The 16392-nt window shown below is 33.5% G+C and overlaps 1 protein-coding gene across 1 annotated transcript in view; it reads left to right on the top strand.

The window, feature by feature from the left end:
• The window catches only part of LOC114054133 (peroxidasin-like protein), a 475034-nt gene that overhangs the window by 341683 nt on the left and 116959 nt on the right, over window positions 1–16392 (top strand). The window contains exons 11-12 of the mRNA XM_027877274.1: window positions 4816–4932; window positions 14258–14416. Coding sequence (XP_027733075.1) covers window positions 4816–4932; window positions 14258–14416 — 276 coding nt within the window. The remainder of the gene's footprint in view (window positions 1–4815; window positions 4933–14257; window positions 14417–16392) is intronic.

Raw genomic sequence — 16392 nt, 5'->3', positions numbered from 1 at the left:
ACATCCCAGAAATGAATAGCTAGAAGGGCCCACTCTTGATTGATTTTAGTAAAATAACAAAACACTTTATGCAGTAGATATAAGCACATAATAACTTTGACTCCCTAGTGAAAATTGTTCATTTTAGGCAACTTCATAAAATAATGACTGTGTTTTCAGCATTCCTGGTGTGATTGTAGTTCCTGTAATTTTTTGATAGCTGGTCCAGTGAGTTAACCTAATTTCTGAGTTCTAATTTGTATGTCCTAGCAAGCAAATTTCATGTCCATGTCTTTTCAGCATTTTCTTTATTAGAATACCATTTCTCTAGTGTTCTAACAATATGGTATTTAAAAAATTAGACATAACCTAAAATGAATCTTCATTGGATTTTCTTTTTTTCTGAATTATCTTTTTTTTAAGAACCCATCTAGAGCAGTTCCTCCATATTTTAAAATTGTGAAGTAGCTACCTTGGTTTGCTTCTAAACATGTGGTCAAATGTTTAGAGTGAGAAGTATCATCAGTCCAGTAGGACAGTGAGTGACATGTCATAATGTTTGTTGTTACCTTTACATGATAAAACCTACTCTTCCAATTCCTTCAGTTGTTTCTCTAAGTAAGAATCTGTGGTGATCTTCCAATTTCGTTGCAACTTCTTTCTGTCATCTGGCTGCATGCATAGTGATAATAATACAATTCCTGTAGTAGTATGTACTTTTTTGGTTATTGGCCAAGGAATTCACATTTAGGGTACCAATAACTAAGTTAAAGTTTATAAACATTGTAACAATTGTATAATTTTTGACACCCACTCTTTGTTTCCCACTACTGGCTGCCACGATTTCTATAGAAGCAGGAGGGGCTGCTGCACGTGATTGAAGGTTATTTTCTATTTGGTAATTTGTGGGACTTAATTTGACTCCCCAAGTATTTGTTTTTCAAAATTGCCAAAGTTTATGCTTCTTGTCTCCCATGTGCTGCTAATGATATGGGCATAAGTGGGGTCTCTCCCAAGATCTCTCTTATTTCAGCTACACCCATAGAAGCAGGTAGGTGGTCCAGTAGATAGAGCACTAAGGCTGGGATTAGGAAGATTTGAATTCAGATCTATCTCCAGACACTTATTAGCTTTGTGATCCTGGGCAAGACACTTAACCTCTGATTCAGTTTCTTCAACTTTTAAATGAAATTAATAATAGTATCTACCTCCTGGGTTGTTGTGAGAATCAAATAAGATATCATTTATAAAGTGATTAGCACAGTCCCTGGCAAATGGTAGGCACTTGATAAATGGTTGATTCCTTTTTTTTTTCAACCTTGGACAAGTCCAGGTTGGTGCTGGAGCTAATTTGAATACATTTCCAATGTGAGCACTTAACAGCTTAGAAATCTGCAAACACTACAAATCTGAGCTTGATTTCTTGTTTTATTGATTATCCAGATTTAAGGAAGTGATAGAAAAATGCTAATAATGTAGATTAGATTTAAAACTGTGTCATCTGTAGATTTTTTTTTTTAGAGTGCTGGTTGTTAAACATTTACCAACACACCCTGTTCAAGTCTTTTAAACTTTCAGAGCCTCAATTTCCTCATATATAGAATGAGGATAACAAGACCTCCCCTACTCATCTCACATCATTACTGTGAATATAACAGGTGACAATAGATGTGAAGGTATTTCAAAACCATAAAACTTCAAAATGTAAAATTATTTTTTTTTATTTTCATCCGTTGAATAATAATAGCTAGCCAATACATAACTCTTTAAGTTTTGGGAAGCCCTTTACAAATGTTATCTAATTTAATCCTCACAATAATCCTGGGACTGAGGTATTATTTTTATTTCCATTTAACACATGAGGAAACTGAGGCAAACAAAGGGTAACTTTGTCTAGGGTCACATGGCTAGTAAGTGTCTGAGGCAAGATTTGAACTTGGGGCTTCCTGACTCTTAGTCCAACACAATATCTACTATACCAACTAGCTGCCCTAGCTGTATTGGTTATAAGATAATTTATCTATTCATTGACTGAATCAGTTAAAAGTCATTTATAAAACACTTCTCTAATACACTTCTCTAATAATGTTCATCGAGATAAGAAGTTAGGTAAGACTTCATCCCTGCCCTCATGTGCTTACAGCCGAATAAGATAAAATAAGACAGAAAATTGAATTAAAATCATAAAAATGTGAATAAAACAGTAGAACAGAAAGTCTGTTTTGTATTTTTAGGTGCATGATAATATTAAAAATTCTGTTCAGATGCCATGGTTTTAATTCTGAGTTTTTGTTTTCATTTGCTTATTTAAACACATGATTTTAATTTTTTCTTGGCTGTCATTTGTAGAGCTCTTAGCAATTTACATAATATATTCACATGAATCACATTCTCTGATATGTAAATCAACTTTTTGAGATGGATGGGGCAGCTATCTCCATTTTACAGAAAAGAAAACTGAAGCTCATCAAGATTGAACCCATGGTCAAGCAGCTAGTAAGTAAGAGAGTTGGGAAAGATACTTGGGTCTTTTAACTCCAAGGTTCTGTCCAAGGATTTTAATCTCAGATTGATAAAGTTTAGACAACTGCAAATAACATAGGCCAAGTCTGCTTTTCCATTTAAAAAAATTATTCTGTGCACATAAACTGTCTTTGTATTCCAACTGTTTATTATAACCACTAATTAATCTTTTTTTAATGCAATAAGTTATCCTCATTATAGAAAGAACTCCACTAAGAAAGAGTTGTTGGGAACTGGGGTTTTTTTTTTTTTTTTTTTTTAGTAAAGATAATACAGAACTAGGAGAAGAATGACCTAGACTGTAGTCTTAACTATTACTAAGTAGCTGTGTGACCTTGGCAAAGTCATTTAACTTCTCCTGATCTTACTTTTCAAATGAGAAACTTAAAAAATCTCTCAGAGGCTCCTTTCAGGTCTGAAATGTTATAATTTTATTATAAATGTCTGGCACACAGTCTCAAGGGCTTTTAATGATCCATGTGATGTTGTAGAAGTGGCAGGAAAGGATATCCTTGTGCAGCACCACTAATGAAATTGTGATTTAACAAAGATATTAAAAGACTTTAATCTGTACAGAGCTGGGTGGGATGTTAGGGATAACTGCTTTTCTAGCTTTCTAAGTTTACATGTGGGATAACTGAGGCTTAGAGAGATTAAAGAGTTAGACCCAGGGTTTTAGAGGTCATAAGTAACAGAGCTGGAATGTGAGCCTAGGACTTCTGACTTCCAATCTTCTATCCACTATACTGCAGAATATACATAGCAATTAGAATAGAGCTTGTCATGATATAATTGTAATCTTAGGGGAAGGAAGACCTCATAGCTAACAAGATGGAGAAGTGATTTATCTTGCCATTTCCGTTAAGTTATATAAGAAATTAAGAGAACAAAATTCCCTGGATAGTATTATCACTCCTATTCAGAGAACACAATTCCCTGGATGGTGTTTTCACTCCTATTCCATGTTTTCTGTTCTGGTATCATGTTCCCAGTTTAAGAAAGGGACGTGAGCCACAGCTGATGGGCAGAGTGGATGGAGTGCTGGAGTTGGAGTAAGGAAGACTCTAGTTCCAATCGTAACTCAGACATATTGGCTGTTTGATGCCGGGCAAGTCACTCCGTATTGCTTATCTTTAGTTTCCTCATCTGTAAATTGCAAGTATAAAAACTCCTCCTCATAGGGTTATTGTGGAGATCAAATAATATTTTACGTACACTCATGTATATATGCACATAAACATATGTAAATAGAAACATATTTGAATAAACATGTTTGTATACACATATGTGTGTACATGCGCATACACACATATTACTTTACAACTTAGTAAAAATATAATAAATAAATGAGGGACAGCTAGGTGGCACAGTAGTGGATAGAGCACAGGCCCTAGATTCAGGAGGACCTGAGTTCAAATCCGGCCTCAGACACATAATACTTTCTAGCTGTGTGACCCTGGGCCAGTCACTTAACCCCATTGCCTGGTCAAAAAAAAAAGAACGAATAAATAAACATTAACTGCTAGTATGAATTCTTCTATAATATTAAATGTAAAGGTGATTATAGAACTGATAGCTACATCAGTTGTTTTTGACATTGTTTCTAGAGCATATTCCCCACAGTTCACTGTCTGCATGTAGACACTGTCAACCAAAGTAGGTAAAAAAGGGAAATTCTGTTGGTTGTCTGACTTAGTAACAGAATGCCTGACATTTGGATGTTTGGAAACATCTAGATTATTGATTACTATGATTTCCATTATTCAGCTGGGTATTTTGGTGTCTCTTTGAAGTACTATCATTCTCCTGATAGTTAGCATAAAGAGTCTTAGCTTAAATGGCTATTGAGTCTAATTATTGCTGCATACTTTTGTGCTCTTTGTTAATGAAAAAAAAACCCAACAACTACACTTTTTAATTCTTCAAAATGTGTCTTGTATGTGGATTTCTCAATAGGTTGTAATGAACAAAAATTATGAGGATATGGTCATTAAAATTAGAATTTGATATTATGGCAAAAGGGAAAATAATGGTATTGTGAGGTACAAACAGGATCACGTAAAAATGTTCTTTGCAAATATATATATATATACATATATATATATAATCATCGTTATTGTTGTTGTTGTTATGTCTACTTGTATCTCCACACAGCCATGCATGCATTTTTCAATTGTTTATTTTGAATGACTATCTAGCATGATTGAAAATTTTTTTCCTTAGTAGTTTTAAAAAAAACATTACCAGATGATAGCCTGGAGATTAGATGGCATATTTAAGCTCTTTGTATATTATTTCTCCTCTCTTGTTCAGCTCCTCCTCAATTTACAGTCATTCCTAAAGATGAAACAGTGCTAGAAGGACATACTGTAGAATTTCCTTGTGAAGCTGATGGCAATCCATCTCCAATAATTGCCTGGACCAAAGCAGGTATGTATTCTTTTACAAGAGATCGTTGGATGAAAATATTATTCTTTTGGGAACAGCACCTGGAATTGTCTTAAGCAAGCTTTCATGTGGAAAAGCACAAATTTGTATATTAAAATATAGTTGCAGAAGATTACATTTTTATAAAATATTTTAATGACACCTTTAATCTAAGTTTCCGCATCTTAGTTTCTTTATTTCTGGAATGAGAGTGTTGGACTAGACAAAATCCAAGATCCCTTCCAGCTTTATTATTCTATGATTTTATAGCTGCTAATATTATTTGAAATTATTTTAAGTTCAGGTTATATAATTATTACTACCTTAGATTGAAACACAATCATTTTGTCAACATACCATGGGGAAGTTCAATTTGATATAAAAATAGATTTAAATTCATAAAGTTTCTCAGATACTCAAACCTTACAACTGTAGATGTTTCATTGTCATAATACAACATATATATGTCATATTTAAGGGATTGTGGAAAATCCTACTTAACCAAATAATTAAAAAAAGTCAACACCACTGCAATCAACAGTTAGAAGAGAAATGCATGAGTGATCTCACACCTCATTTCCTTCTGTGCTTTAGCATTCTCAACACTTTTTTACCTATTCTTTGATAAACATTGGTTTCCCTTTCTTCCATCATTAAAAGCAGCAGTTCTCAAGGTATAATCTGGGTACCCTTTGGGGTCCCCAAGATTCTTTTAGGTGATGCACATGGTCCAAATTGTTTTCATAGGTTGTGATAAATATTGATAGCTACAACTAACATAAATAAAAGATCTTAGAAGAAGATCCTCAATAATTTTTAAGAGTATAACAGGGTCCTGAGATCAAATACTTTGAGAATTACGGGTCTAGAGTATACAAGCCATAATAGTAGTGATATTAATTAAACTACTTTGTTTTTTCAGGTCAGATTTCCTCGGAGTGAGCAATGGTATTGCTCTTTGTATTTCTTTTTAGACTACTAATCTCAATCATTATTTTTGTATATATAATAGCTACAACAGAAAACTCATTTTTCACAAATAAGATCTTATGATAGGAATAAGATTACATCTCATTTTGTTAAACCAGAGAATACTTTTTCAAAATCCATAGCCACAACGTAATAGGATTTTCAGGTTCAACTTTTTTCTCTCTTTCCTAAAATAAGATGATTCTATTAACATTTTTATTAAGATAGTAACAAAGGTAACATATTTGTTTGTGGCAGATGGGTTTTTTTATCCATTTATACTTAGAAATAGCTATATCATTAAAATATAATCAGAATTGCTTTTGTAGACTAGCCAAATAATTAAAAGGGTAGGTTAAAGAACAGAATACAAAAATGACAATTTCATTAAAAATAACTGCTCCAGGGGGCAGCATATCAACCTTTTTCAGATATAGCTAAAGAAAACCTTAAAGGGATGATGTATGTCTCTACATATATTCATGAAAAAGAGAGAGAAAAAAAATCAATGAATTACACTTGTAACTAAAGTTTTTTTAAAGTTAGAAAACCAGCAAATTAAAAACTTTCAATTAAATCCAAAATAGAAATTCTGAAAATAAAAGGAGAAAAAACAAAACTGAAAAAAAAACCCCTTTGCATTAATGAATACAGGTAGGGACTGTTTTTTTTTTTAAAGATAAACCATTAGCTAATTTGATTAACCAAAAAGAAAGATGAAAACCAAGTTATAATATCAAAAAAGAAAAGTAATTTATATGAAATGAGTAAGAAATGAAGGAAATAATTAAAAGCTATTCTGCCCAATAATAAACTGATGATCCAAATGAAATGAATAAATATTTACAAAAATCAAATTTTTCAAATTAACACAAAAAGAAGTAGAAGACATATATTGCACATTTTTAGAAAGGTAAACCATCAGTAAACTTCCAAAAGAAAAAAAAAATCCAGGACCAGAGATGGATTAACAAGTGAATTCTATCAAACATTTAAAGAATGTTTCATTATAGTATTGCAAAAATTACTTTTTTAAAAAAAGAAAGAATCCTAGCAAATTCTTTCTAGAATGTAAATATGGTTTTGATATGGAAGTGAGGGAGGATTAAAATAGACAAAACTATTGACCATTATCCCTAATGAATATTGTTATAAAATTGTTAATTAAAATATTAGCAAGGATTGACTGCAGCATATCACAAAAAGTATAGATTAAGATCAGGTTGGATTTATAAAAAGAATGCAATGTTGAGTCAAGATTAGGAAAACTGTTAAGGTAATAGAATATTTTAATAACAAGAGCAACAAAAATCATATGGTGATGTCAATAAATGTAAATAAAGCTTTGATAGAATATAAATCCATTCCTGTTAAGAATACAAAGAAGCATAGGAATGAATTAATCTTTCCTTAATGTGATATATACTACCTATTTAAAACAAAGAACCAACATTACATGTAATGGGAATAAATTATATGCATTTCCAGTCAAATCAGGTGTAATGCATCAGGGTATCTTGTATCACCATTTCTGTTAGCCTAGAAGCTAACTTTTGTCACAAGGCAAGTAAAAGGAATTGAGGCATAGACAAAAAGGAAACAGAATTATCACCCTCCTCTGCCCCCCCAGATGATATTATGGTTTGCTTAGAAAATACTAAGGAATTAATCAAAAAATCTAATTGAAATAATCAATAGTTTTGTGAAAATACCAGTATATATAATAACTGCACAAAAATCATTGGCATTTCTGCATATTACTGACAAAATTCAGCAGCAAGAGATAGAAAAGAGAAATCCTATTTTATAGAGACTATATAATTTTTGGGAATCTACTTGCCAAAACACACACAAGAATTATCTGAATGTAGTTACAAAACATTATATATACAAAGATATAAAAAATAATTATAAAAAATATTGGTTGCTTAGGAATAGGCTGAGTCAATATATTTACCAATACTATCTGAATTATTGTACTTTTCCAGTATCATACCAAACTACCATATGATTCCTTTTTTTTAGAGTTAGAAAAATAATAAAATTCATCTGGAGAATAAAACAGTAAAGAATCTCCAGGGAAACAATGAAAAAAAAGTGGAAAAGATGAGTGCCTAGCACTCATTTCAAACTATAGTACAAAGTATTAATTATTAAAACAATTTGGTACTTTTTAAGAAATAGAAAGATTAATCAGTGGAACAGATTAGGTATACACTATTCAGAAGCAAGTGAGCACAGTAGCCAAGTGTTCGATAAACACAAAGACACTAGCTATTGGAGTAGAAATTAACTATTCAACAAAAATTATTAGGAAAACTCAAAAGCAGTCTGAATAAGACTAGATGTAGATCAATACACATGTATGCCAAGATAAACTCTAAATGATTATGTGAATTAGTCACAAATAGTGACATGATAAACAAATTACAAGAGAAAAGAAGAAAAAAACCTTTCAAATCTCTGGATAGAGAAGAGTTTATGACCAAATGGGACTGACAGTATCACAGAAAGTAAAATGGGTGATTTTGGTTACAAAAAATTTAAATGTTTTCACAAAAACAAAACCAATTCAGCTAAAAGCAAGTAAATAGAGAAAAAATCTTTGTATCAATTTTTTTTTCTGATAAAAGCTTTGTGACTAAGATATATAGGAAACTGATTCAGATTTTCTAAAAGCCATTTCCCAATCAACATAGGGTCAAAGGTTAGGAACAGGCAGTTTTCAGATTATGAAATAAAAGCTTTCAATAGCAGTATGACAAAATTCTCCACATAACTCATAATTGGAGAGATGTAAATTCAAAAGCAACTCTGAGGTTGATATGCTTATCATATTGTCAAAGCTGATAAAAAAGGAAAGCAATAAATGCTGGAGGGGCTGTGGGAAAATAGATAAATTAATGTACTATTGATGGAACTGCAAACTGGTCTAGTCATTCTAGAATGAAATTTTGAAGTATGCTCATAAAGGCATTAAATTGTTCATTCCCTTCAATTTAGCAATACCACTGCTAGGTCTATACATCAAAGAAATCAAAAGGGGAGGAAAAATGTACAAAAATATTTGTAGCAGCTCTTTTAACCATGGTAGAGATTTGAAAAATGAGGTGGTGGGAATTTGGCTGAACAAGTTATGCTGTATAAATGTGATGGGATACTATTGTACTGTAAGAAATGATAAAGGAACAGTTTCATAGAAATTTGGAGAGACATATGAACTGACGCACAGTGAAGTGAGCAGAACTAGAATGATTTATATAATAACAGCAGTATTGTGAAGAAAAACAGCTTTGAAAGACTGAAGAACTCTGGTCAACACTGACCCACCACAATTCTTTACAACTCATGAAGAAGGTGCTCCACATCTTCTGACAGAGATGATGGACTTAGGATACAGATTAAGCAATCTATCTCTCTATCTTTGGATATTGACAATGCAGGAATTTGTTTTGCTTCCCCATGCATATTTGTTGAGTTCTATCTTTCTTTTTCAATGAAGAAAGGTGGGAAGGAGGGAGAGAGGATGTTTAAGTTAACTAAAAAAATAAAATTAGGCTTAAAAAAAGAAATAAAGGAAAGGCAGTTTTAATGGGGTGGGAAGAAGATGATTATTTCCATTTTGAACAAGTGAATTCTAATAGTTACACAGGATATTTCTGTAGATGGAAATAAACAGTAGGCAGCTGTGAATATGAAAGCAGAGGTCAGTAGATACTTTAGGAACAAAATATATAGATTTGAGAGTTACCCGTGCCTCCAAAACCTCTCTTGTATAAGTATCTCCACTCACACAACTACCACTGTGGCTCAAGCCATCATTACCTCTTGCTTAGAATATTGTAATGACCCTGTAAATCATCTCCCTACCTCATGATTCTCCCTACTCCATGCCATTCTTCCTTCAGCTGCCAAAGTGGCTTCCCGAGCATGTAAATCTGACCATGTCACTCTGATACTCAGTAAATTCCATTGGCTCCCTATTACCTCTAAGGTCAAATCTAATCTTCTTAGTTTGGTTTTTAAAGATCTTTAAAGCATTTTCAGTTTTATGCTTTCCAGTCATGCTACTATTATGCTGTATTAGCTGACTTGCTGTTCTTATCAATAACATTCAATTTCTCAGCTCCTTGCCTTTGTCATGTATGTCTCCCATGCATGGAATGCTCTTACTCACCTCTACTTCTCAGCTTCTCGACTCCTTCAAAACTCAACTAAAATACCATCTGCTACAGGAGGTCTTTCCTAGTCCACCCAACTGCTAGTGCCTTCCCTAGTAGATTACTTTCTTTCTATTTTTAGACTGCTAGGTAGTACATTCATAAAGTTCTGGAATAGAAGGCCAGCCTTGGCATCAGGAAGACCTCCGTCCACATCTTTCCTCAGAAACTTTCTCTCTGTGTGAACATGGGCAAATCAATTAATCTTTCTTTTCCTCATCTATAAAATAGGGATAGTAATTGTACCTGTCTCCCAATGTTATTGTCAGGGTAAAGCACTTTGCAAACTTTAAATTTGTATATGTAAATTTGTTTATTATTATTACTCTCTATATTTTATTCTGGACTTAAACACAATAAAAAGTCTTTCACAGCAAGACACAAAATAATATTGAATTTGAGGTTGTAAATCTCTATTTTATAGTATTAATTTAAGAAAAAGGATATAATAAATTCCACACATTAATTTAAAAATTTTCCTGCTTTTCTATGCCACCTGCTGAATTTCCTTCTGTTCTGTTCTGTGTATTTTTAAAAATGTTTCAATGGCTTGGCTTTCCTTTTCTTGGTTTCATAATTGATAACCCTCCCTCTGCCTCCCTCAAATCTCCCCAATTAAAAACCAAAAGAAAGAAAAACAAAAATAAACTTTTAACAAATAAACACAGTCAAGCAAAACACATCCACATCATGGCCACTTACTAGCTGTGTGACCCTGAGCAACTCACTTTATACTGTTTGCCTCAGTTTTCTTATCTGCAAAATGAGCTGGAGAAGTAAATGGCAAACCACTCTAGTATTTTTGCCAAGAAAACACACATGGAGTCCTGAAGAGTCAGGAAGTTTGTTTTGCCTTCAACAATTCCTTCCCCAGGACTATCCTCCCTGAACCATATATATGTAATTTATGTACATGTCCATTCACTGTCTACTAATCCCATATATTTGTATTTTTGCCTTATTAAAATTTATTCTCCTTGAGGATAAGGACTATGTTTTGTGTCCTCAGTGATAAAAATGCTGGTTTGTATGTAGTAAGTACTTAATAATTATTGCTAATTAATTGATTCATTCAGGCAAGAGAATGTTAGAATGTTCAAAGGAGAATGTAAAAGTAAAAGGAGAATTGATATTTGGGGAACATATTGTTTAACAAGTCAGGATGAAGGCAATGAACCAGGCAAGGAGACTGAGAAGAAACTGAGGAAGGAGGATATCAATATGGTGAAGGTGATCAACACTATCAAATATTGCAAGAAGTTTAAAAAAGATGAGGATAGAGAAAAATTATTATGAATTTGGTAGTTAAGAGGTCAGTTAGTTACTTTAGAGAGAGTAGTTTGTGTAGAGTACTGGGATGAGAACCAAATTGTATGGGATCAATGAGAATATTGATGAATAAGTGGCTGAAACATTTGAAGACTACTCTTTCTAGAAATTTATCACCAAAGGCTTTTTTTTTTCTTTTTGTTTTGTTGTAGGATAGAGACCTGGGTATGCTCATAGGCAACAGGGACAATGCCAATAGACAGAGAGATGTTGATAATACTGGGGAGGATTGTGAGAAGGAATGATTGAATAGTGGTGAAGAAAGAAAGGATAGGAATCAAGTGAATAGATAAGTTGACCACTTTATCTTCTGATGACTGCAGGAGGAGGGAATAATTGAAGGTCTGGGTTTTAAAATATTGAGGATGGAAAATGAAGGAAGTCATGGTTAATGGCTTCAGATACCTTATCACTTCTCACTTGGCTGCTTACCTGGACTTCACCATTATCTCCAAAAACTCAACTTCCAGCAAGATCAAAATCAACTCTGTAACTCACACATCTTCGGTACCCTCTAATCCTTGAGCCCCTCCCTCCCTTTGATTGGAGAAGGTAGAAGGCAGACTTGGGAGACCTTCTCCCAAATTCTCTAGATACCCCATCATTTCCCACTTGATTACAGAACTTCTCCATGCCCTTTCACCACATACCTTCAGTTCCACTTGTAAACTTATTTTTGGGTGTTGTCTTCCCTCCTTAGATTTTGACAGAGGCTGATTTTTCTTTTCTTTGTATCTTTAAGTGCTTAACATAGTGCCTAGCACATAATAGGCATTTAATAAGTATTTGTTGACTGACTATAAAACAGGAAGTGAAATTAGTTGAAAAAGGGGATAGTTGTAAGGGTTAGAGTTGGATGCCTTAATAGAGAGGAAAAATTTTACAACAGATATAGGGAGTATCATAGAAAAACAATCAAAGATAAAATTATTGCTGTGCAATTGGGTGAACCTAGCTGAAGTTTGATTTTTAATGGACAGGATTTTGATAACAGAATTTTATAATTTCTTTCCAGTCTGGTAGGTCTAAAAATGTGGGTGGCTGAAGTACAGTGGAGTTGTAAAGAAGACATGTGAGTTGAGGAAGTTGTTAGTCTAGGAAGCTAGGTTATTGGTGGGGAGTTTAAGATTACTATTGAAATAACCAATAATGATAAGGGTTAGTTAGAGTGGAGAGGAAGACTGACCTCAATGTAGGAAGATTTCAGAGATTGGTAGATGATTATGATAAAAAATCTTGATAGAATGTTACAACCAGATGAGAGGAATTTCAAAAGAAGAGAATTAACTGAGTTATCTTGGCAGAACAAGAGTCTAGAACTGGCAATGGAAGAGGGGAGAGTATGTTGCCCACTTCTTTCTGACCTATAAATTAGGGATCATTAGGGAAAGAGTAACCAACTAACAATAGAGAAGATGGCGAGAAATTAGTTGATGAACAGTATAATGGAAAGAGCTCTGAACTTAGAGTTAGGAGAAACCTCGATATCAATTTCATCTTTTTTTGCAGATCCGCTCTCAATTTCAATTTTTTAACTGCCTCACTTATAGAACTTAGAAAATAATATCTTCTTATCCTTTCTTAGTTCCCTTTGAAAACCATCTTTTTTGTTATTTTTTATTATATACAGTTTTGAATATATCCTTTCCTCCCCTTCTTTCCCCTTGCAGTGTCACCACTTATAACAAAAATTAAAAGAGAGGAAAAAATAATCAATACGTATAACTAACAGACTGAACATGTCTAACAGTACATATGATATTCCATATCCATAGTCCTTCCCACTTCTGTTATGAAGGGAAAAAGGTACATTTTCTTAATTCTCCATTGCTGAGTTTAGCCATTATAAATATGCAATGCCATTTTCTTCTTTTTCTTCTAATCTTGTTTACATTCTCACCTTACTTTCAAGTTAGGTAAAGTACCAAGTGCCACAAGGCAGCTTGGATAGGAACAGGACAGTCCACCCAGCAGAAACTTATATTTGGGACTCAAAGCAGACCTACAGAATTAAAGAAAGGCAACAAAGGGACATGAATACTAAAATATGCTGAAAACATTCCAATCCATGGTGGGGGAAGGACAGATGAAATGGGAGTAATTATCTTTTTTTTCAAAATTCATGCTTATTCTTACATCTGGTTGTTTATATGGATGGAAGTAGGGGAAGATATTAGTAAAGGTCCACAGAGCAGGTTGATGGTAGTTCAATTAGACAGATGTTCAAAATCTGGAATATTCAACAATAGATAGGGAAATATGAATCTAGTCATAAGAAGCAATGGAGAATAGGATCTGAAAGACTAAGAATAAATTTGATCACTCAAAGGATTCAGATGGGGGGCAGGGGGAAGAGCATGATCATACTTATGGAAATACAAGGCAGAGAACTCAGTTATTCAGGAACTTTGCTACAAGATAAAGTTTCGTTGATTTGAGGATAAGGTGGGAACTCACTTATTAGGAAAGACATTAAGATGAAATCAATGCTGAGGTGGGTGGTGAGCTACTAACTTCGGGCTCCTTATATCTCTCCTTGTTCAGTGGCCAGTATTGAACCCATATCTTCAAGCAGTGCTGAACAAGGTTGTTGGTGATGGAGATTGTTGGTTGGTATTAATGGTTCTGCCTATGAAATTGAGAGAGAGGTTCAGGGGCAGGGGGACCAACTAGATCATGAAACATGATCTAATTAAAAAAAGGAGAGTCAGGAAAAAGAAAAATAATCAAGGAAGAAAATAATATTTGTGACTTTTAAGGCTTTAGGCAATGAAATGCTTAAGTGTGTTTCTTTTGCTTATTACTTACAGGAGGCCAGCTCCCTCAGGAGGGCCAGCACATCCTTTTATCTTCAGGTACCCTTCGGATTGACCATGTAGCAGAGCATGATCAAGGCCAGTATGAATGTCAGGCTGTCAGTCCTTTGGGGGTGAAGAGAGTGATTGTCCAGCTGATTGTACATCGCAAAGGTAATTATCTCTACTACTCTAACTTCACCAATTATACTGAAAGAAATAAGTGAATAAAAATCAATTATTAAGCGCTTACTATGTGCCAAGCCTTGTGCTAGCCACTGAGAATTCTGATACAGAAACAAGGCTGTCGAGAGCTTTCAGTTGGATGAGTTAGAGTTAGAATGTAAGAGTAGGATGGTGATTGATACAACTTGGCTTCGAGATCACCTGGTTTAGACCAAACTAAGATACAAACTTAAAAGATCCCAGAGTCCTGAAGTGAAAACTTCTGCAACTTATACTCTGTTTCCCAATAGGGGGTTCATTTCTCAGTTTATTTTTAATTTCACATGATAGAAGAGTAAATTTAATTCCATGAATCTCCATATAACCCTTTTTTCAACCTCTGAATTTCATTACACTAATTCATTTGTCACAAGCCTTCCAGCTCCTAATAATACTTCATTAAAAAAAGCCTACTGAAATGTGACATATAACGAATGGATATTTGATGAGTCTATACCTAGGATACTGGATAGCAAGAAATCATCTTTTAAGACTGATGGAATATATCTTCTTTGTGCTATTATTTAGTGCTTTCTTTCATGTCCAGGCTTATTAAGAGTGAAGTGCTGATGCTTTTAATACTCAGATAAATTTCAAATTCATTGTATTAAAAATCAATATTTTGTTTATATATTTATAGTGAGTATTCTGGAATGAGGCAATAGTGTTTATCTAGATTTTATAGTATCCTGAGAGATAAAAAGAGCCCACTGTTCATGCTTGTTTTGTTTTTGTTATTATTATTGTTATTTTTTTTAGAAAAGATAATTTACATATAAGGATAAAGACTAGACCTGTGATTTCACTAATATGGTGGATCCCAGTGAGGAAACTTCCCCTACCAATGCAAGTAGTCATCTGTTCTGTAACTGATAGTTTCAAAGAGTTGCCTAGAATATGAAGAGGTTAAGTACCTTGCCTTTTGGCCCACATTCTGTATGCCAGAGGCAAGACTTGAGCCCAGGTCTTCTTGGCTCCAGGGCCCACTCCCAATCTACTATACCACATTACTCTCCTCAAATTTAAACATAAAATGTTAGCCATTATTAAATACTAAAATCTGTGCTTTTATGGCTTATGCAGAAATGGAGACATTTATAATATTAAATAAATTGCATTTATAGAACTTTTAAACATTTCAACAAAATGTTTTAATTCCTCTCACATTTTCTGAAATTATTTTCACTTTGGTATGGTTAAATATGATAGTGTATATTCATATTTGAAAATGAGCAAAGCAAGTAGTCAAGAGCAAACCATAAACCACAGAATAAATAGGATGTAGTGTTGTTAGAAAGACAACTATAAAGCTGATTAAGAAAATAAAATGATACATATATGTATATGTGTGTATAAATATCTATATATCTTTATCAGTATATAGATATACACATATATATGTATATATATGCATAAAATTCTATATAGAAATAGCCAAATGCTCTGTACTAATCATTTACATTCTGGGGTTTCATGTCTCTTTTTTGGGGCTCCGTAACAGGGGATGAAAAGAGCTTTGAAAATCTAGAAATGGATAACCAAAAGGGGAAGAAAATAGAGACTATGGAAAAATAGGAAAACAAAGGAAGATGAATAAACATAAAGGGATAGTGATGAGGCAATTCTGTTTCTGTTTGATCAATCTAAGGTGAATTTATTACTTTGAAATATACAGCAGATCTACCTGCGAGGATAAAATTACTCAAGTGATTGGGTATTCTCAACTTCCTTTGGCTCAGTGGGGAAAAAGGTTATGCTATCAGTTTTCAGTACACAGAGGACTAAGAACAGCACAGCCTGGGGTGTTTTGCTACTAAAATATGACAGATAAAGTATAGATGCTTGATGAATCTCTATCCAGAATACAGAAACAGTCTCTCAAGACTGATGAACTAGTATCTGTTTTCACAGAGATCTGTCTCTAG

The sequence above is a fragment of the Vombatus ursinus genome, unplaced genomic scaffold (assembly GCF_900497805.2).
Source record: "Vombatus ursinus unplaced genomic scaffold, bare-nosed wombat genome assembly UNPS02014812.1, whole genome shotgun sequence".
In the NCBI taxonomy this organism is placed as follows: domain Eukaryota; kingdom Metazoa; phylum Chordata; class Mammalia; order Diprotodontia; family Vombatidae; genus Vombatus; species Vombatus ursinus.
Note: the sequence above shows the minus strand (reverse complement) of the source record. Positions and strands in the feature narration are given on the sequence as shown.